The sequence below is a fragment of the Chamaea fasciata genome, unplaced genomic scaffold, assembly GCF_029207755.1.
Source record: "Chamaea fasciata isolate MVZ Bird 193981 ecotype frontalis unplaced genomic scaffold, bChaFas1.0.hap1 SCAF_16, whole genome shotgun sequence".
Lineage (NCBI taxonomy): Eukaryota > Metazoa > Chordata > Aves > Passeriformes > Sylviidae > Chamaea > Chamaea fasciata.
This window is the reverse complement of record NW_027094101.1, coordinates 6,941,423-6,964,666: the sequence shown is the minus strand read 5'-3', so window position 1 is coordinate 6,964,666 and position 23,244 is coordinate 6,941,423. Positions and strand designations below refer to the sequence as shown.

General features: G+C 41.8%; 1 protein-coding gene across 2 annotated transcripts in view; it reads left to right on the top strand.

Moving 5' to 3' along the window:
- The first annotated feature begins 7,146 nt into the window (after window positions 1-7,146).
- The window catches only part of CARD11 (caspase recruitment domain family member 11), a 44,025-nt gene continuing 27,927 nt past the window's right edge, over window positions 7,147-23,244 (top strand). The window contains exon 1 of one of the 2 annotated variants that reach the window (XM_066198120.1): window positions 7,147-7,386. In XM_066198120.1, coding sequence (XP_066054217.1) covers window positions 7,374-7,386 — 13 coding nt within the window. In that variant the 5' untranslated portion in view covers window positions 7,147-7,373. Of the gene's footprint in view, window positions 7,387-18,568; window positions 18,703-23,244 lie in introns of those variants that run through there. The other variant, XM_066198123.1, reaches the window with a different exon arrangement.

Below are 23,244 nucleotides of genomic sequence, written 5' to 3'. Positions count from 1 at the left end.
AAAGGACTGTGCCCATCTATCTGTCCTATCTCTCCTTTCTACAAAATACAATGTAGGCATATTTCTGTGAATGAATGGGGGTCAGTAAACTCAGCAGTGGTCTGGGATATTTTACACAAGAATCAGTGATTAACACATCAAACCAGGTAATTAGTGCAATGTCTCATAAAATCAGGCTTCAGTTTTATTAGGTAACATTATCTATTAATGTAATAAATTTAAGAAGTTATTAAAATCATGGCAATTTAGATCTACAGATAAAAGCCTAGACCTATGTCTGCTTGAATTAATTTCATTTCCATTACTTATTTTGAGATGGGTTATCTGCATTCTATTACATCAGGTGCATCAGAAGTAACTCCATGAATGATAAGTGAATTAATGTTTGTTACAGATTTCATGGCCTGTAATGAGTGTGGGTATGTGGGCATTGGGATGAAGTGAAAGTCCTATCAGTGTAAAGGTATTAAATATTCTAACACAGAGTTGCCATGCAGTGAGAAAGCACAGCTCCCAGTAACCTACACTATTGTTTCAAAGAGAAATATTAAAAATTCCAACCCAGGTATTCATTCATGGATCAATAAATAGCAGTCATATAGTTTTATGGCTATGTTTAATCTCACATATGTAAAATGTGCTGTGATATATGACCACTATTTGTATGCATCCTGAGAACTCTTCTACAGGAATGCTCAGAGTCCTTCCCTTGGGAACTACACAGTTAAAAAGAAAATGAACACGAGATCTTGGGAGAACAAATACATACAAAGATGAAAAAATAAATTATAAGTAGCAAGTCCTAGAGAAATCCCACATACTGATCAAGTGGGACATCAAGATTTCTGTCAGCTCAGTCACAGGGGCCAGTTGAGTCTCACAGGCTGTTAAAAACCTCTCAAGAACTCTCCACTACCTGCTGCTTCTGCCCTCTTTCCTTAGCTTGGAAAACATCATATGTTCCTAGCCTGCCTCAGAGTCCTCTGCTCTCAGAAATGATTATTGCTGTTTTGGCAGAATAACTCTGAATGTGATGTTGGCTAAAGCTTGTTCTACTTAAGGGAAACAATAAGGAGAAATAAGGCATAACATGGTAATATCTCAGTCTGACCGCTGGGGTCTGATAATTTTTCCATCAAATTACTAACTTAGCCCAAGTTGCTTTTGGCAAATTCCTGTTTCTTGAATTTATCTCTGACCTCCTCTGTAATGAACCAACTCCTGCAGTGGAGCTGCATTTCTGTAAGGACTGCTTCAGCTTCCAGCTTTGGAAACATGCAGTGTCTGGTTGTCTGGCAGAGATGGATCTTTGGTGTGACTCAATACAGGAGTTCTTGCTTTTCTAAGGTGCACTGATGATATGCTCACGTGGAGTTTCATACTCTGGTTTTGACACATTTCTGTATCAGTTTCAAGTTCAAAGGTGCCCTGGTTCTCTTCACAGAGGAAAGAGAAGCACGGATGGATTCTGTGAATTATGGCGGATGCAGAAGACCTGTAGTGAAAGGTGAAAATCCTTAACTTCCAGGTCTGTGTTGCACTCCCAGGATATTTAAACTGTGGAAAATGTCCCCTTGCCATTCAAACTGTGTGGATTAATATATAACTCTTGGTTTAGCAATTACATTGTCCATATTATTAATTAACCCTAACATTGCTATTTCCCTGTGGTATCTTAGTGCTCTCAGCACAAGTTTTCCTCCTCCTGACCTTTTAAAGAATCTGTATAGATTCAAAAAGATAAAATGTTGAAGAATGTGAACCATTAAAACTGAGCAGTTGTTTTCAATTTGTCTCTATTAAAATATGCATACTTTTAATTGGAATAAATGCTGACCTATAAAGAAGGCAAGAAACACTTCCAATTTAAAGCAAACAAAAATAACTAATTCACCTCCCCTGGAATCTACTAAATTTCAAGTTTGATAGATTATCCTTCAGATTCCAGATATGTTAAATCCTTCAGTCTAATATTCAGAACAGATATTGACTGTGCTACTATCACATAAATGGGGAAAGATGACTTTGTGCTTTAAGCAAAAGGTGAGAGATGAAACTGATTAATTTATTTAGAAAAAAATTTTAACAGAAGTTGTTGAACTAAAATAATTTTTTCCAGTATTTGTTCTGTTGACAATGATCTGAATTCTATCAGTGCTTTTTTTTCAATAATTATGATTGGATTTCTTCCTGTCCCTCTTTATTTTAAGAAAAACAATACTGTTTTAGAAGTGACTGCCTTGATCTCTTAACTTTTTTCAGTTGTTGTGGTGGTGTTGTTTTGTTGTTTTTTGTTTTGTTTTTTTTAATGGACCAAAATATTGAACTATGTGAAAAAGCTATTTTTACCACTTGTAGTGGAACAGAAATATTCCTTTTTTACATCTCCAGTACTTTGTCTCATCATCCATTGAGGATGGACATAAATATATAACTCATTGATTGCTGTGAAACTAAATCATTAGTCTGGAAGGTTTAAAGATCTTTGGATTTTAAGCCCTATGGACATGTAATTGAGAGCATACGGAAGAGCATAAGCACCTGAGCTATGGCTCATGCCCAATTTTGATGAATGATGTAAGTGTAAGGGAAGAGAATAGTTGGAATAAAAAACTAAATTAATTCTGCCTCTTCTGGAGAGAGCATCACAGAGTCTGGAGCTTCCCTCCCTTTAGCCTCACAAAGTGGCAGAATTGGTCATAGAATCACAGAACTGTAGAATCCCAAACAGCTTTGGGTTGGAGGGGACCTTAAAGCCGCTCTTGTTCCACTCCTGCCATGGGCAGAGACACCTCCCACTATCCCAGGATGCTCCAAGCCCCACCCAATGTGGTCTGGAACAATTCCAGGGATGGGGCAGCCACAGCTTCTCTGGACAACCTGTGCCAGGGCCTCACCACCCTCCCAGAGAGGGATTTCTTCCCAATATCCCATCTAAATCTACCTGCTTTCAGCTTAAAGCTATCCCCATTTTTCCTATCAAAAACCCAGCTCTGGATTCTTTGCTTCAGTAGAGGGCTGGTCTTTTGTGCCATGGATTGTGAAGCCAGATCCCAGAATGGGTTTGAACCCAAATTTTCCACAATGGGCGAATATGCTAACAGGTGACTGGGATAAATCCCATAATACTGTCAAATTTGACAGAGACTGTACATTTTGTGCAAAACCACGTAGGCCCCACCGCTGTCAAATGAAAGAGGGAATTTTATGCTCTCTGTTCCCCTCTGATATATGTTTGGCTGTCATCCTATTTCATAGTTGAGGCAATTGAAACACTGTTTAAATGTGTATCATAAACCTATAGATGAGAACATTTCCCTGCTGGATTTAAACCATTACCCCCAAAGGTGTTAAAGAAACCACGGTGTGTGTCACTTTTTAAGATCAAGGGGCATTTTTGATGTTAATGCCTAGAAAAGGCAGATGAACACTAACAGCTGCTTATGCACAGGCTGGTGAATTGAATAGGGAAATACTTCTGTTCTGAAAGTCGGATCTCCAGAGAAAAATGATAAATTGTGAGCATCCTTAAGTAAGAGTGATAGTCTCTAAGGATAGTTGAGCAAGGCTGATAATATAAAATATGTAAAACGGGGAAAATATTTAATACTTCTGTTTCTCTGCTCTAAGGAGTTGGAAGGGTTGTGTTAACAATATATACGGTGCTGCTGTGCTCAGGCATGCAGGAGAAATGCAATATATTAGTTCTCAAATCAGTAGTTTGTGAAATGCGTTTCTGGTATCCAGGGATTTTCAGGACTGTTACACTGATAAGGAGTCAAGGGCAGTCTCCTCATGGGCTGGGATGGCTCTCCTGGGAGAAGAAGGGAACAAAAGAAAAGGAGCAGCAGATTAACTGAACAGCTTGTTAAACGGAAAGTTCCAGGGGAATTTTTTAAATTATCATTATTATTAAAGAAGAAACAGAGGACAGAGACAGGTATGTTTTTGAGGCAATTCAGTTTTCTCATCCCCCTCCTCCCCCCAAAAAAAACCTAACCATAAAAAAGGAATATTTCTTGCTTAGAACTTGCTTCTTGCTTAGTCAGACTTTTAGACCCTGCATTTGGGCCAGGAAAGCCTCGGATTCAAACTCTGCAGCTTTTTGCTGAATTTTAGGTGACGCATCTGAAGTTTTTCATGTTTTCTCGTTGCCTAATAGAACACAATTATTTTCTACACTTACATTGTGTGAAACCCATAACTTCAGTCTGCCAGCCTCAAGGAACTGCAGCCTCACCATAACACCTTTTTTATAGCTTGAGAGAATTTTTTACACCTGAAAACTGGGATTAAGATTGTAAATTCTTTTTTAAAAGAGAGTTGATACTCAGCTACATGTAGCTTTGTGATTGATGACTGTAGCCTGCTCAGCTAATCTCAGTTTGCCAGTAAACCCTTTATGACTATGAGAATTTTAGGTTCTTTGATTTTTGCAATAGATTCCTTAAAGCTGCTCAGACTTTGCTGGATAGTTGCTTCATCTCTGGGGTGTCACTTTAAACCCAGGGAAATGTGGCATCTTCTTTAAAACAGTTGCTGTAGTTTTTGATCTGTTTGTAATCCACAGCATTAAACACAGTAAAAGCAGGAACAGGAACAAATGATCCCTAACCCCTTGCTTGGCTCTGTAGGGCAGTTTCAGAGTGTGCTGCCTGATACCCTGTTTGGTGAAGAAATCAAGGACAGAAGGAGAAAGCTGTAATGAGACTTGGTGAGTTTTGATTTGAATTTTTAGCATGTTTTTCCTTTCAGGTTGGGAACCATGTGTGGAAGATCTGTGATTTTAAAATTGAAGTGAAGCCACAAAGCCTCCTGCCAGCACAGTTAGTTTCTCTGGTTGTGCTTAAAATGGTTCCTCTGTTGCACGCACAAATCAGCTTCCTCTGTGAAAGCAGCAGAAAGCTCAACTCAAAAGTGACTTGTATTGGTTTTGATGGAAGAATTGTAGGCCATGATTCTTACAGCTCTATTTCAAGTTTCCCCCCAAAGTTTCACCAGCTTTCCCCCGGTCAGAAACTGCAGAACCTCACCTGTGCAGTTGTCGCGTGGAGAAATTTTTGGCTGCTCAAAGCAAGAGGTTTTACTGCACCTCGTCACATGCAGCTCCAGGTTTGTTCAGCAGTGAATTTTGGCAAAGTTGCACAAGAATATAAGTAACACATCACGGTATAGTCCTCACTGGAAAAAAAATTGGTAAAAATTTGGGGTGTAGCAAGTTCTGCTATTGCTCAGCAGGAGACAGAACTTCCTGCCTTCCTTAATCTTTGAGCTCTTGATACAGGGAAATGGAATTGCTTCCAGAATGCCTTTCAGAATAATCCCTGTGGATAAACTTAGACCCTCACCAGTCCAGGTACAGTAACAAACAAGTGAAATCAGAGAAAAAATAAGGGAGGATTGGACCAGAGCTGCCCACCACGTTTTATTACCTGGAAGATGTTCTCCACCCTTACAATTTTTGCAGGCTTCAGATTTTCAGTTTGGTAAGATCAATTTATGTGTTATTGTAGCAAGACTTTGAGCCACGTGTTTTCTCTATTTTCTTTACATTTCTTCCTTTCACTGTATCACCTCACTTCCTCTATTCTGCTCTTTGATGCCGCTCTATCCTTTGATAGTTTTTCCACTGTTCTTTTGTACTTACTTTCCATTTGTTGTGTTTTGCTTTATTCTCTATCAAATACTTTTTCCTTTCTTATTCTCTCCCTCCACTACTGTCATCATGCTTTGCCCCCACACACATTCCTAAATTATCTATCACAGTCACTTATGCTTATTTTTCTAGTGTTTCTGAATTTATTTCTGTTATTTTCTCTCAGGAAATAAACACATGCCCATGCCCATATATATAGTTGTTTTTTTTCTAGCCACCCTCAAAGAAAAACTGAACCTTGCAAAAATCATGAGGGAGCAGGAGGTATTCCAGGCAGCAGAACCTGTGGGTGACTCTGCTCAAATTCCCCGTTATTGTTCCTGTAATTTGATGTGTTTGCACTTTTAGCTGAACTGGTGACCTTTGCAGTCACCCTTGCACACTGGCAGCCTTATTACACTCATCATTTTCTTTAAAGGTTCTTCTCTCTGTCTCTCACACATCCAGGATTTGACTCCAGTGAGGCTTCACCTGTGCCCATCTGCCCGGTGTAAAGGTAAAACCTCGGCAGTGGCTGGGAGGGGAGCTCTACCTGTGCCTCGTACAAGAACCAGCACCCCACGCCAGGGCTTCAGGCTCAGGATCCCTCAGCAGGGTGGCAGCAGCACCCAAGGATGTTTCTAGAAGTGATGGTGACTCCCGGTCCTGCAGGACCCGGACAACAGCAAGGGCAGGGACTGAGTGACTTTGCTCTGGTGGGTTTGGCGGTAGGGAGGCTCCTGGCCGCAGCCTAGAGGTGAATGTCCTTTGTGAGTCCCACCAGGGTTTGCATGTTGGCTTTAAGCCTGGAATCCAGCATTGATGCAATACAAGATGCTCCAGCTTCTTTGTGTCAGCAAAGACGCCCTTTGGAAAACATATTGTTTAAAGCATCCTTTAAGTGTAAATTAACTACCTTTTTAGCAAAAGAAGCTGTTAATGAAATAGGTGTTTTCATGAAAAACCATTGAAACCTTGGGAAAACCCAGAACTCCTTCTGCCTGGAACTGCTCTTCTTGGAACTCTTTTTTCTTCAGTTCCTCCATTCGTTTTTCTCTCCCACCTTCTTTCTACCAGCAAGTGCCCTGAGACACCAGGGCTGCTGCCCGGTGCTGGAAGAGGCACAGCCCCAGCCAGGCTGGCATTAAGCACATCCCCTTGTGCCCGAGGAAAACGTGCCCTGGAGGTGTGTGGAGTTGGAAGTGAGGCAGTGGAGACAGGCTGCTTTTTGTGCCTGAGCCGGGCGTTTGTGCTGCCTCCACCTCTGCCCACTGCTCTTCCTGGGGAAGGGGCAACGGTGCCTCCTGATTTGCCTGCCTGGTGCGGCAAGGCTCTGCTGTCACCTGCCTGCGGAGTCATTTGCAAACAGGCCCTATCGCCGGGGAGCAGAAATGTGTTTTTTTTCAACCCGAAGCAAATTTATAGTCTGGTTTCCTGTCAGATCTTTGCATTTTCCTTCTCTGCCCCTCCCAGTCTCTGACACACTTTTTCTTACTTTCTGTGTGGCTGTTTGCTCGTTCTGCCACCAGCGCCCCAGCCTCCTTCATTCTTGATTCTCCCGAAACTTTTGTACTTTGGGGGCCAGGGGATGTTTTACTCCCTGCGTTTCCTTTACTTCTCAACAGCTGCAAAGCACAAATAACCTCTCCAAGACTCCTGGAGTGTCACCGACGATTGCATGGAGGCGACGTAGAGAGCGTGCAGCCTGCAGCAGCTGCAGCGAGACAGGCGGTCACTCATGAGCACCCAAGGTAAGGACAGCAGCTGGCAGAGCAGCTCCACCTTCCTGCTGGCTGCCACAGCACTTGGCTCTGATCACTCAAAGTTCCACTTTCACCTTTTTTGCGTTGATATTCAAAAGTTTCTTTGGAAATGGTTCTGTTCGTGCTTTCCTTGCCCTCGACAGTCTGTACTTTGTGTGCGCCGATCCTTGGAGCCCGGGGTTGAGGGAGGCAAAGAGGCTGTAGCTGGAGGTACAAATGTGCACTGGGAGAGGGAGTTGGTATGGAGGTCTGGAAAGGGGAGGTGAAGGACTGATCATCAGCACTGGTCTCCAGGGAATTTCTGGTTCTGCCCATAGTGTGTTGTGCTCTTTCTTTAAATCTCTTGACTGAGATTTATGCTTTCTGTTAACAAGTAAAATCTTTCTTATTTGATTTTCTTCCTCTTTATATTTGTTCTTCTCACTTCCTTTTTTTTCTATTCTCAACTCTCTCTATTTCTTATTATCTTTTTCACCATCTTTTTATGCCTTTTTATGCCATAAAGAGTATTTTCTGTGTGACAGATATTTCCCTTCTTCATTCCTTTCCTTTCCCTCTGCCTTCTTTCATGCTTGTGCAATAGACTGTACATCCTCCCTCAAGTTCTTAATCTCTCCCTCCTTCCCCTCTGTCAGTTCCTTCTTGCTCTTGTGTTCCCCTTTCCCGTTGTTCCTCCAGCTTCACACATGCACTCTACTTCCTGCTCCATCCTCTCTCTCCTGTGTTTGCTGCCCTCGCAAGATCCTTTAGTGAGAGCTGTTGCCTCTGCCCTGGGCTGTCCTTGCACACACACGTCTCTTTCCTGTCATTTCTTTCCATGGACATGTGCAGGATTTGCATATTTACAGTTTTGGGGATGCATCCCAAAATAGGAGACTTTACACTTGCATAACTTCCTTCCAGTGCACAGACTCATATTTAGTCATTCACAACAAATAACCAGTGTCATTTTGTCTCTCTGTTTCTGTCTCACAAACAGCATTTTCTAACACCTGTAACCCCCTTTGTCTTCCTCTCCACTCTCAAACAGAGCCTGCTCTGACTTTGTGCATTCTTATCCCTTCTCTTTCTGCCATCCCACTCCTTCCTACCTCCTTACCACAACACTCCACCAGGTTTCTCTATCTGGTTTTATCTTTATATTGCATTCAAACTGGGAGGAACTGCTGATGCAGCTGGGCTTGCACTGCTGCTTTACAATCCCTGCTGCCAGCCTGCGGGGGAACCAGAGGAAGTATTGCAATCTCTCAGCTCCTCTTTCTTCTGCAGAATATGCAACCTGTGCAGAGAAGGAGCTTAGTGCTGGGACTGAAGGTAGATGAAAAAAATGGGAGAGCACAATGTAAAATGCCTTTGGAAAACTGTAAAAAATACTTCTAGTTGTTCATAAATCTTTTAACTAAACTAATCAGAATTTCTGATCTGACGCTGGCATAGTTTTTGTCCTTTTGATTCCCATGGGATGCCAAGTTCTCAGCTCCAATGCTGTAGTGGCAGTAACTTTGCTCCTAGGATCTGGAAACAGCTCATGTCCTTTATACCAGACATCTTGGTGAGTCACCAAGATCAGACATGGCTAAAAAATGCATCCAAGGACAATATCTAGTGTTAGTCCTTGCTTAAATTTGTATGCTTTGAATCAGATATGACAAATAAGTGCATTCCTTTGATGGAGCTTGTTAGCATCACCTCCTTGAGCAGGACTATCGAGACTGAAGATTTATTTCTATGGATGTTCTGGTGTGGTCTTTTGGGAACTGAATAAGGTTCACTTATTAAACTCAGCTGAATTAATAAGAGAATTATCATGTGGGAGAATTCTCTTAGCAATCTGTCTGGCTCTCTCAAATTGTCCATCTCCTTATGAGTGAAAGGAGCTTAAATTTTTATGTTTGCAATTATAAGATATCCTTTCTGATTCAGAGCTAGAAAACTGTGGCCTCTGAGCTGTGAGCATTCTCTTCTGAATACAGAAACAGGTACATTAAAATATCTCTGCCTTTTGGAACTTGCAAAAAGTCCACCAGCCTAGAACTATAAAATAAGAGATACTCATTTTATACATTCAGGTCTAATATGACTCTTTCTTATTCTGTTGCAACTCATCTTGTGATGGGAACAGCATTTGTATTCCTTTGAGTCATTCTACAAAACTTTTGGATTTTGTACCTTGTTTTGTCAGTATCTTTTGCCCCTATTACTGGTTCTTTTTGTAAAGGCTCCCATCAGTAAATTGGCTGAGACAATGTCTCTTCTCTCTCTCTCTCTCCCTCCCTCCTTTTCCTTTTGCATCATATAGTTGGCTTGTGTTGAGTTAGAAATGGACATTGTCAAAGGTGTGTTGTGACATTTGCAAGGGGACCTGGAGGCAGAAATTTTATTTTTGTGCGTGTCTGTGTCCAATTTCTTGAATCATGTCTGGCAGAGGAGAAATTTCAGCAGGAAAGAGCCTGGAAACTTACAATCCTTCTCAGCAAATAGAGAGCCAACCCCAGAACAGAAACTCAGAATCATGTGTATGACTCCCTGTTCTTATGGAAATAGTTACTTCCAATCAGATTTAACTCTTAGTTGGGAGTTAAATAAACTTTAATAATCAACTTTCCTAATAAACTTTCAGTGTGGGGGAAAAGGAAGAACCATTTGACTGCATGTCTCTGTTACAATTAAAAACAACTTGGACCTTCTCTAGAAGGATGAATCCCAAATAACTGGGATATGCCTGAAGATACCAGAATGCCATATACCAAATGACCTTGGTTTCTATAAGTTCCTTGGTGAAAGTTTTTATCAGAGAGATATATGGGATGGTTGCTCACAGAGGATGAAATTTATAGAGATCCTTAGCTACCCACTTGTTAGCAGATGGCTCAACTCTCTCTTTGATATTGAAATACATCTTTCATGAAATACGAATCTTTCACTTAGATGTGGTCATTAAGTTGTGTAACTGATGGTGGAGTTTGACCCATGGCAACTTTCTTTGGCAGTAGCCTCCATAGCAATCTAAACTTAAAAAGAAATATGGAAGTATGCCTTGTGATTTTCAAACTGAAGGGTAAAACCATAAACCCCACCAAGTCTGGTCAGGTTTCACCACTGATACGAGGGAGAAATTATTTGTCTCTCGTCTGTTTTGCCACTGCTGTCTGTAGGATTTGCATTTGCAGAACACTGCCTGCTTTGTTGCGAATCCAGCATCTGCAGTGAATCTGCAATTCCTTTTTCAGAACAAATCATGGGGTTTTACAGGTCTACATGTAATAAGATTCTCCATCTCTACCCTTCCCCCAAATTTTCTCTTAAATGCTGCCTTCACCCTCTAGTCTGGGTCACTTATTTAACGGCAAGGAACATTTTCATGAAGGTAACCTTTCTGCTTGTGATTTGTTCAAGGACTCTGGAATTATAATGGTTGCTGTCAAATGTATATAATTGGTGTCTGTGGCACACATCCAATGAGTGATAAAAGCTTCGTTGTCTCTGCTGCTTTAGTCTGTATTCTCTCCCTATATCACCCTCTCACTTCTGCTCCTCCCAGGCAAGAGGAGAATGCAGTGCCAGGCTGTTTAAAGTGCAGTTAGACCAAACAGCAGCTCTGCCAGACTCCCTGTCATGGAGTGTCCCAGCTCTGGGCAGTGGATTCCCTTGGCTGAGGTTTGCGCACTGATTTGACTTAAGCAGAAAGGTCTCCTCTGAACTCTGATTTCAAACACCTTCCTTCATAACCTTCTGCCAAATATTTGGGCTCTAGGAAGGGCTATAGTTTGTGAGCACTACGACCTCACATGCTTAATGATCTACATGTAACCTTTTACCAGCGGGTAAGAACTTGGTGCTTTCATACACAAAAAAGCAAAAACACATTACTAATAGCGCCCAAAACTGGCAACGTGTTGTTCACTGTCTGCTCCCAGTGCTGAACGCATGGTGAGGAGAATATTCCTGTTATGTTAGTCCTGCAAAACCTATTTTATCTTCAGGGCTGGATGGGGCATTACTTTCTAATGCTGTCTACTTCAGTGAATCTGTTTAGCAGCTCAAAAGCAGAGAGAAATTTGTCAAATCCCACTGGAAATCTATCAGAAATGTCAAATGAAATGCTGTAGCATTCTGGTTTTGTCAAAAGGATAAATGTATATACAGCTGTGTGTGTGATAGTATTTGTAGTAATTGTTGCCTCAGTGAATTTCTCTGTGTGAAGTAACTTGGTGTTGTATTAAGGGACGTGTTTGTTCTTGTCCCTGAGGCCAGCTTGGCCTTACACACAGGCACTTGGTATTTGCCCAAGTCAGCTCTGGTTTTTAAGAGTTCAGGGTAGGAATCAGCTTCTGTGTAACCAAGGAAAGGATTCCCACTGGCCCTCTGAGCGCTGGGTGTTTGCTTGAAAATTTTCCTCAGGTTGTAATTAAGATGCTGAAGACCAAATGTAGCATCAGGTTTCTGTTTAAAGTGGGATAAAGGGGTTTTTTTCCATCTGCATGCAGAAGAAGCTGTATGATAGCAGTACATATATGGTTGTCATTAGCAGCTGAAGAATTGTTTCCACTTCATTTTTATAGCTCTAAATGTGTAGAAACATCTCCAATCTGGCTGTGCCCATACTTGAAATCAGTCTGGATATACTTAATAGGTTGTTACATACGTTTAATATATTTGAGCACAAAAATAAGTTCCTCCAAGATTTGAAACCCTAATAAAGACAGCTATCAAATATTTGCCTCCTGGGATTCTGAATCCTGATCATACTGGGAAAATACCCAAAGGGTGTTTCAAGTCTTTTTACACCAAGTACATTTCCAAACCACAGTGAAAATGGTGATTGAAACTTTTTCTCTTTGATCATGAACTGAAAAATTGTCGCATTTAAAAGATCATTTGAAGGCTTTTGGCTTTTAACATCTCAATTCAAATACCGGTGACCTGCACTGCTCGCCGACCAGACTGGTCCATTGCATGGGGTCTGTGTTTAAAAGAACATTTCCTCCCTGGTCACAGTTTCACGTGGCTCCTCTCCAAAGTTTACTGGTGCATCCCGATTTTTTACAAGAACAAGTCACAGTCTCTGTCCAGCATCTCCTTCCTGCATCTCATTGCTTGGCTTTTTCTGAATCACAGAATTATTTAGATTGGAAAAGACCTTTAAGGTCATTGAGTCCAACTGTTAACCCAGCACTGCCAAGTCCAGCACTAAATCATGTCTCTGAGCACCATGTGAAGGTAGTTTACATTCCATATGGTTTTTGGAGTTTATAATGAGATAGTTAGTGAGATCATCAAACTCTTTTCACTAATGATTTGCAGTGACTGAAAATAGAAAATTCCATCAATTTTCCCCACCTTCTTTACTATTGTTGTGCTGAATTTTTCCTGAGGAAAAAAACCCAAGCTTAAGGTAAGATTGTTCCCTGCTCCTACACTGCTAGTCTTCCTTCACTGTTCCTGCCAAAGCAAATCAGAATAAGTCTCAAAATTTATTTGTTTAAGAATCTTTCATGTGTGCTTCATCCTTCCAGTAACATATGCATGTATTTCCAGTTACACGTTTGTCAGAAAGACCCAAGACTAACATGTTTTATTTTAGAAGGTTTAATTTCCTTCTGTCTTTTATTCTCTCCTTTTTTTCTTTTTTTTTTTTTTTTTTTTTTGCAATTTATGCCATGAAAGATACCAATGTAGTATGAAACTAAAAAATCTTTAAACTTTTGTGTTAGGATTGAAAAGGTTGTGTTTTCCTTTTGCTTGAGTTGTTAAAAAAATTGAAAGAGTTTTACATTTCCCGAAAGGCTGGAAAAGCTGAATCTGTTGGGGTTTTTAATCCGCAAGTCTATGGCCTGAAGGAAGAGTGATACTTGAATATTTTCATATGGAGTGTTACACTGCAGAGTGGTGTTTCTGTGACTCATCCATATCCATACTGAGAGCAGCATCCAGGCAGTTTTGCTGGATTAAACACTATTGACAGCAGCACCTTCACTGAATCACTGCCCAGCCAGGCTGCACACCTGGGAGAGCAGGGCTGGCTCCACTGGCCTTAGGAGGCATGTGAGAATACAATATCAGGAGGAATATTCCACCTGCAAGGCACAACTGGAAAATGCTTGGTCTGAGGCAGAAGTGATCAGAATTTGAAAGCCCCTTTGAAGGCTGTGGATTCAGTGACAAGCTCCTGATACCTTGTAGTATGTGCTGCAATGCAGAAAAATGTAAACTCATTGCAACTGCATCATTGCTACACGATAATAGTGCAGAAATCCAAAGCTACTTGAGCAGGATAGTATTAGGAATCTTGAATGCATTTAGAAATTTTGGCTATTAAATAGTCAATGCCATCAGCACTTCAAGTAGAGTCTCTGCACAAAGGGACCGAACAGTAGAAATGGTTTGAACATTCAAATATTGTGAGGAAAGAACATGAGAAAAGGCAGAGGGTGGTTTGTTACTGCTCCCTTGGTCCTCACAGAACATCCCAAGTCCTCCCTCCCTTCAGCCTGGCCAGTTTGTCTGACTCCCCTCACTTGTCCTGTTTAATATCTCCTTTCCTCCTCCTCTCTAATTCTGATTCCCAGCCCATGCATGGGGGTCCCATCAAGTGAGAGAAGGCATCTGGCAAACTCCTCTATGTCCTGCAGACTTTAGAACTACAAGCATCACTCACCTCCAGTTTGTGACAGAGGGACATGAAGCAATGCACAAAGCACAGCAAATAAAAAAACCTGCCTGAAAACAGAGACAGGCCATTGTGCTTTAGCAAGCCCTAGAGTCTCTAAACAAAGTCAGATTTTCATTTGGGATATTCTTCCAGTTCTTTTCTCTTGTGGAGAACGCTTCACACCTACAGCTGGTTGCAGTAATCGAGGTTGTTGGGGTTGCTGTGCTGGGTTTCAGCTCAGAGCATCAGCGTCTGTGGGCTGGGCAATGCCACATCCTGGCATTCTGTGTTATGTTGCCTGTGTCTAGAAGTGGTTCCTGCCCACCTCTTCTCTCCCCTCATGTGGAGGCAGTGAACTCTGTAACCTCAGACCAGAAATTTGCTCTGCCTTGAATTTGGCCTTACACAAGCCCAAGAGAAACTGAACAGATTCTGCTACCCAAACCAGCAATCCTTATTTCCTCCAGAGAAAAACCAGTAAGTGCTTGAATGTGGATTCTAAGCCACCAGCTGGACCATTCTGCCCTGAAAAGGAACAGCAACATTTTTGGCAAAGTTCTAAAAGTTTGCATATAAGAATCCAAAAGGAGCATATGGCTATTGCTTTAAACTTGCCTTGTTCTTTAAAAATATGCTTTACCAGAATTATCCACTTCAGACCCTCTAACTGTGGAGTGAGAAAGTTTAATTCCCTCTTTTTTCCTTGCTAGAATAAGTGGCATCATAAATATTAGAAAGAAACAGAGTTATCTCAGGGATTTGAACAGGGGTAAGTCTCATTTGTAGAGACTTCTGAAGATACCAGGGACTGTGCATCAGTTGTTTGAAGAAAGCTGTTGGTCCTTGCTCAGTTCACCTCATCTCCACCTCAGCACCAGCAGTGGTGATGAAATGGGCAGTGTTACCCCAGTCAGTCTTGGTGATAACATGTCTGGGTGTGGCTCTTTGCTATTGCAAGTGACTGATCCTGTAACAGTGATATGAAACTGTCCTGATGTATGTAAGTAACCAGGACCACCGCTAATAAACTGCTTTTACCCCAGAGAACATTGTTATTGAGAGCACCCAAGGGGCTTGCCCACTCACAGAGTTACTGCTAAAGCTCTTCTAGCAGTCCAGGAATTATTAATGATTAATCGCTCTCAGGAAAGGTCCTGTAAACACTTCCTCCCACACTGATTGCTGTGAACTATTTCAGTGTGAGTGTGGGGAGAAAGCACACACAGCTTTGTGGTTACTGCACTTCCCCAGCCCCTGCAGAGCTGTCCCACAGCGTTTGCCCACGTGGCACCGAGTCCCCTCTGGTGTGATGTTCTGTGTTCTGTGCTCCCTCACCGAGGCACCACGAGAGCACCTGTGCCTGCCTTCAGCTCAGGGTCTGTGCTGCTGTGCAGGGAAAGGCACTCGTGGAGCCCCCCGTGCCCCCTCGGGAGGGGGAAGGCGGAGCAGGAGCTCCCGACCTCTCAAGGGCTCAGGGAGGAGGTGGCAGAGGACGCTCCCAGCTGACGGAATTCCACCCAGTAATGCCGAGCTCAGTGCTGATGTCAGCCTGGGACACAGCTTCTGAAATTGCTAATAATGAAAAGGCTGGGCACATTCCTATTTGAAGAGGCTTTTTAAATTCTCCATATGCTTAGTTTAAAAAAATTCCTTTAATCTTTCTGATGTTTGCAGTACTCTGGAGAGTAATGAGAGTTCTTTTCTCATTTGATGAGTCTGTTGCCTCTACAGGATTTGAAACACTTGCTGACCTGAGTAGCTTATGACAAAACAGGATTTTGAATTCAGATCCAACTTGCTCTGCCTTGCTTCTTTTTCTAATCCAAAGTGAACCTTATCTGTTGTTATTTTGTATTTCACACGATGGGGTATCCTGATGGAGTAATTCCTGCCACAGAGAGGATAGAAGGGTCTTGCTGTCAGAGAAGGAAACCTGTGAAAACAACCCGTGATTCATAAAAAATCTGAAACATGAGTGGAGAAAAGCAGGAGTTAAACTGGCTCCTGCATAACAGTTGCTTTGTCTTACGCTTGATGTTCCATCCCTGTGCCTGATTCCTCAGTCTTGTCTTCCATGGTGACTTCGTTAGCAATGAGAAGCTAATTAAATTTCATATTTACGATTAGAAAATAAAATCATTGGACCTTTTTTAAATAGATTTTTATGAGTTTTGGCTCAGTTAGCTGAGTCAGCAGCAGGGATTCTGCAAGGCTGAACTCACCGGCTTTGAAAAAAAAGATAAATAGAGCAACTAATGATGAAAGGAAAGTCTAATCTAAAACCTCATACAGTTTCTACACTGTATTAGCTTTTGAGCATAAGAAAAATAAATTTGTTTTGGTTCCTTGTAGAAAGTCATGTAGAAAGACCCCTTCTTTTATCACGTCTCAGATGGTTCAAAGCCTAAAATTTCATTTAATTCTTAAAATCTCAGTTGTGGCTGGAGACAATGTGCTGAAAAGAGATTGATGCATCAGCAGTGTTTGTCATCACCTGTTTGCTAGCAAAATATTTATTTCACAGCTTAGAATTAACACAGGTAAGCACTGGCACACAGCATCTGCCCTCTTCCCCATGGAATGTGCACTGTTGCAGAGTTTATACAACACTAGAGAACCAGAACTTCTTAAATACTGCTGCCAGCCAGATTTATAGGTGCTATAGAGAGCAGTTCCCTAGTCATGAAAAAATTAGCACCTCACAAAGCTTTAAAGGCCCATTGTTCCAATACCTAGAATTTGAAGAATGTTCCAGTGGTGAGAAGATTTTTGAAAGCGCTCAACTTCAATTTAAGTGTGTACAGAAGCCCTGATTTTAAGAAGCGCTTAACGCTCAACAGTCCTGTGATTCATAACACCACCTCATCCCACACTCCGAGGCCAGGCTGGCAAAAATCTGGCCGTTTATTTCCATGCCTAAATACCACCTGTGCTCTTAGAAAATCTGACCCTAATTACGAGCTGTGCCCCGGAGCAGGACTGAGAAATAGGGGAAATCAATCCTCACGAGTGGGAGCCGTTTGCTCGTGCTCATCTTGTGTGTAACCTCACCTCAGCCACAAATGCAACACTGCATTTTAAAACGAAGGCTTTTCTGCACGTTCTGCAAGTGATTTTGTTGTCAGGCTGTGCTAAGGAATTGTTGAGCTTCAAGGCATAAGTTGGAAGAATAAAACAAACTTCCTCTGATTTTGAGTTGGTTACCACCCTTTATACTGTTAAACATCTGAAAATCAGGGTTTGGGTGCTAATAATCCTGCAAATCTTGCTTTTGTAGTAGCTTCTGTAGATGTTGCTTTAACAGCAGCTGCCCATCTTTAAAGGCTGGGATGTTCACAGATGGAATGTAATTCTGGCATCACTTTACAGTTGTTATTTTCACAAATATTTATTTCCACAGTCAGTAGAAAATTCAATACAATTCTCATACTTCTTCCTACTTCGACTCATGATCAAGAACCACATCAGGTGAAGACAAATAGTCAGATCTATTGTTATTTTAGTACTTTGTTTCTTTGGTCTTTGAAAAAAAAAAGGAAAAAAGTACACATTAACCATGAACGGAACCGGCCAGAGTTTCCTGATGAGACCAGAGTTTAGTCTCTTCCCATGGTTAGTCAATTCTTTGGGGATAAATTTTCCACATGAAAGCTTTGCAGTATTTTATTCCCTATCATCAGAGCAATGGGCTTAGTTATGAAGAGAGCAACGGAAGATGCTTAATTCCTCCTTGCAATGCTTTGAACATACAAAATATAGAATTGCCAAGTATTTGGCATTATCTCTTCCCCAAGACAGCAAGACAAGGTCATGGAGACATTACCACTGCAGAAATAATGGACAGACAATGTACAAACAGACCATTTTTCCTTTGGATTGCTACAGAAGTGACTCACAGGAGCCCTTCTGCAAGACAGAGAGAGAACTGTCTCTCGGTTTTCCAGAGATTGCTTTCCAGCTCTTAATTGCAGACCTTTAGTGACAGGGGATGGCTGAGGAAACCCAGCTGGGTTCTGTGCAGGAAAAAAGGACCTGTTTGAGGTCCTCCTCAGGCCCTTGCTGCTCCATGCAGAGCCCCCAGCTCCCCGTGGCTGTGAGAGCACTTCCTCTAAGGCTTCCCTCGGCAGCGGTGTCACATCTGAAAGTTGCCCACAAGCTCTGCTCAGAAGAAAAGGGAAGTAAGGCAGCCCCCAGCACCTTTCTGCCTGCTATATATAGACTGTGAGTCTGAGAGGGAGGGTGGTGGGTGGAGGTTTCCGGAGCTGCGTGTCACAGTCCCACAACACTGGTGAAAAAAGAGAGAGGGCACAGAGCAAGAAGAGGAGGTGACCAGAAAGCACAAGCAGGGAAGATCTATTCATAAAACAAGCACAACTGTTTCCATGTATAAGGAGTAAAATATCAAGCTCCTTTTGATTCCTGGTGTGGGTTTGCCCTTCCTAGACCAGGCTGCTTGTAGAATTTATTGTAGGCTTTTCCTCATCAAATGGCATCCAGTTGTCCTCTGTGCATGCTGTGTGCTGCTGGCTGAGATGTTCCTGCAGCTCTGAGCAAGGTGCAAGGATTTGGCCAATGAGCAGAGCACCCAGGACTGAGGCAGACTGGGCTGGGACTGGAGCTCACCTCTTCCAGTGAGGTGTTGGCTGTGCGAGGTATGTATGACATTGTTCCAGCTACAGTGGAGCTGCAGGAGAGCAGCCTGCTCTTTAAAATTAGAGTCTCTTCTAAAGTAATGGTTACAAAGAGGTCACAAAAAGTAACAAGGTGTAGATACCTGTTCTATCTACATAATTATGCATTTACATAAAATGAGCAAAATGTATGTGTGAACCATGAGAGTCATCACCTTTAGGAGACTGGTAAGTGTTTGATCCAACAGGATATGTTGTTGGAAACTGGAAGCTAAACACAAATGGGTAAGTTTTCACGGAGCTGGATGGGAGCTATTATACCTTTGCAGAGTATTTAAGATATTGAACCAAATCATATTGTCACCACAAGCAGTGCATGCAGTAAACAGTTTGCTTGGGGGTGGTTTTTCATGTGTTTGGAGCAGTTTGTTAAGGCTGACCTTAAAAGGAGACTCATAAGGGTTGTCTTCTTATTTATTCTTTCTTTGTATTTTGTGTGTTTTCACTAGCTGTGGGATTCTTTAACTGCTGGAGCTGTAGAGGGAGAGGTTTAGGTTGGATAGCAGGAAAAGGTTCTTCGCCCAGGTGTTGGTCAGGCACTGCCCAGGCTCCTCAGGGAATGGGCACGGCCCCGAGGCTGCCAGAGCTCCGGGAGTGTTTGGACAATGCTCCCAGGGTGTGCACAGGGTGGGATTATTGGGGTGTCTGTGCAGGGCCAGGGGCTGAACTGGCTGAGCCTTGCGGGTCCCTTCCAGCTCAGAAGATTCTGTGATTCTATGATTCTCCATATAGGTTTATGTCTTATTTTCCTACCATGTTATATGAAATACTCTTTTCAAACTTTCCTGGGCCATGGTGGATTGCAGTGAGATTATCTGACAGTATTCAAGATTGGAGTGTGACCTTTTCTGTTTTAAGAACGGCCTACACATTTACTGCCAGTTGTTTCCGAATTTGGAGATTGTTTAAGTGAGTGCAGTCCTCTCCTCGAATGCGTTCTGTGTTATCCTTTGACTGCCTGGAGATGAGAGTAGCACCTACAGAGGGTCATTATCTGACTAGATGGAAAGTGTTCTTCCCTCTGGTTGGTTTTTTTTTAACTTCTGTAATGTAAGTGTTTGTAGAAAGTGACAATTTTTTCAAGAAACAGACTAAGTAGGAGTTTTGTTTGGCAGAGCTACAATTCTTTCTCTCTTCCTGATGTGATTTGTATTAATAGAAGTGAAATATTAACAACACTGATAAGAATCAGGCAGTCTGTGCCAAGGTTATGTGGGTTTCATATGTACCAATTAATGAACCTTTGTCTTTACCAAGTTCTTATGCAGCTCAGTCTGTGGAGATTCCTCACAAGCACTGGCTCTCCATACCAAAGGATGTGCTGAGTTTTGTAATTCCAGCACACATTTACTGGGACCTAACCTACTGCCACCAAACCATTTGCATCTTTGAGCAACTTGAATTTTTAATTCAAGACTCCTCCTAAACACACAGGACTTGCCCTCAGCTGTGCCTCCACCTCCTCCTGAGCTGGCAAGAATCTCATTCTCAGTTGTAAAAACAAAGTGAGTCAGTCTAAAGAAAAAATTAACCTGGGACCCAGCAATGACTTCTGAGGCCTTTGTTGGACCAGCAATCTCATGAGCCTCGGCAGCCTGAGGAGGACAGCTTCTTTCTTAGATCTTGGCTTTTAGCACACATTAGTTGAAAGGAAATGCTTGTTTCAGTAGCTGATGCTCCAGAACAGAAGGGCAGCTATATAAACATATTTGTACTGTGTTAGCACAGCGATTTCTGCCGCCCTCCTCATCACCATGCGGAACAGGACGGAGCATGTGTAGATTAAAGCATTTATTAAATGTCAGCAGCTCAGCTCTCCACTGCTACTTTGCAAATCCTTTACAATAGATGCACTGAAGTCCTGTGGTAAACTATTTTAATTACAGTGCCATTATCTTGATTTGCATGCTCAGAAGTAATGATGATTCCTAATGTTTCAGGATCTGTGGCAGGTCCTTCCCTATTTATTCCCACATTCCTTGCCTTTGCCTTTATTAGGGCCTTTCCTGTTCTTATCTCTGTCTCACTTTTGTTCCTCACTTTCATTTTGTTGTGTTCCTCTTTCTCTAACTTTCTTTTTCTTTTCCTGTTCCCTATTTAATATTTCCTTTCCCCCTAACCTCAGCATTTTTCACCCTCAAATATCATCTTTCTCTCCTCTCTTCACTTTTTTTCTGCATCTCTCATTGTTAATATCTCTTATTTCTCATTTACTTTTACATATATTAGCATTCAATAATGGCAGTAAGACAGTTTCTGAAATCTGGCTATCAGACTCTCAAACAATATGTGAAAACAGAATAATGCCCATCTAATCACCAGGGTAGATATTGGCATCAGGAGGACAAACCTCTCTCCATGGACCCCAGAGGGAACCCAAGTGATTTGGGGCGGCTGGAAATCAATCTTTGGAGAACATTCTGAGGTGGAAATATAAAATGGTAGAATTAAGAGTTCTGAACAGAGCATTTTCCATTCACTAGAGAGGAACTGGATTCTAAATTCATGCCTAATTCAAAACGGTGAAATCAATCCACCCCCAAAGTTTGCTCCTGTCTCAGTAGTGCTTAAACTGTGTGTTACTGCCAGGGCTGGAAGCAGCTTAATTGTTTGTAGGAAATAGTGACACACAGAGAAATGACAGTTGTCAAAACATCGTTTCAGCTTTTTGCAGAGGAGGATTTTTCCATTGTCTTTGTTTATTATCAATAATGTGTGTCACTGCCAAAGCTGATTGGATGCTGCCTGTTGCATCTTGGAGGCAGCACAACCTGCCCTCAGTTGGCCATTGAGCAAAATGAGTCATTTCCTTCCTGTGAGATCAGGTGATGGGAGCTCGGAGCCTCTAAAGCTGCCAGACTTGAGGAAGAGGTAGAGCAGATTCTGCCAGCAGGTGAGGTGTGAAATGGGAAAGCACCAATCTCAGCCTTTCCTGAAATCATTGCAGGATCTAAGGAGTATTGCTGCACTGATTGGGGTCTTTGCAACAATATTGCATTGGGCAAAACAATGTTCTTAATGTGGGAATAGTGTTTTCCTCCAGAAAGCAATAGCAATTGTATAGAATTTCATTTGCAATTTCAAAACACATAAAATCTCAGTGCAGTGAGTGTGGAATTCAGTTCATTCATTGTTCAGCTCTTAGGCAATAGTATCCTGCAGCGCTGAAATCTTGTCTGTCTTTGTAGCACGTGGTGTTTTCTGGTTTAGGTAGTTCCAAGCAAACTGTTGGGTGTCCTGACTGACAACACCAGTAATTGATCCGTGCTTTATGTGTGAGTTACCCTTCTTTTCTCTGAGATGGGGTTTTATATGGATCTGCTCTTAGGAAAGTAAATAAAGATAAAGAAAGCAATAATTAAAGGAAGTTCCAAGAGTATTAATTCTTCTGACCCCTTTCTGATAGGACAGGCATAGTGATTAGACATAAATCTCTGATTTATTCAATTGCTTGGTTTGTTTTGGGTTTTTCTTTCAGAAGGGAGAAGTACTGAAGTACAGTACTGACGTACAGAAGGGAGAGTACCACCATAGGATTCTTCACTTCTTTTTGTCTCACTTGGGTTTTGAGCCTATAGTTACAAGAATGAAGGGAATTTTCTTTCTCTCTTCTGAAGCCAGATGAAGATGCCTCCCGAGCTTTCTGAACCAGCTGGGAAATTTGGTTTGCTTCCTTCTCACTCTCTTCTGGTCAGAAAATGGGAGTACTACTCTTGTTAGCTACTGAAAATCTAGCTTGACCTCCCTGCAGCCTTGCAGGTCTGTTGGTGTTTGGGGTTTCTTTTGGAGACTGTGTGGAACAGGAAGATTGCCTCAATTGAATTGAATAAGACATTTTTTGTGCAAAAATAATCCTATTTTGTGTTTAAAGCTTCTTGCTCTTCTATTACTTTGGTATCTCTTATTCTATTTTTTTTTCTTTTATATTTTGTTGAAATAAGTAAGCTGGTTGAATCGCCTGTATAAAGAAAGAGTTCTGAGATACACAGAATGGTTCTTTTCATGTGCATCACTATGACCCAAAACAGAAATACAACCCAGCCCAGTCAGCAGAGCTTCTGCCTTCAGAAAGTGTTTTGAGGTCTGCCGAGTCTGAAGTAATAAAACTGCGCTAATAATAAATATTTTTCTGAGGGCTTTCCATCTCAGTGGTTCCATGTGCTTTGCACTCACTAATTAACAAGTCCTACCTTGTCACAAACATACCCATTGCCAGCCTGGTTTTCAGGTGGAGACACTGAGGGAGAAAGAAAGGATATAAAGTGCAAAATCTTAAAGGCAGATGAAGGCACCGTCTCGTCTGCTTTGGGAGTCTGGATTTAGACGTCTGTATCGAAAAAAATTGCAAGGATAGGTAAGCAAATTTAGTCATCTTTATCAATGTTTAAACCTTTTAAAAGTGGTTTTCAGTACCACAGAGCATCCAGAGAGCAGCCAACATAATTGGAAACTGCTGGTATTCAGCATTTCAGAAAGCCTAGAGGGCATACAGAGCTCTCCTGT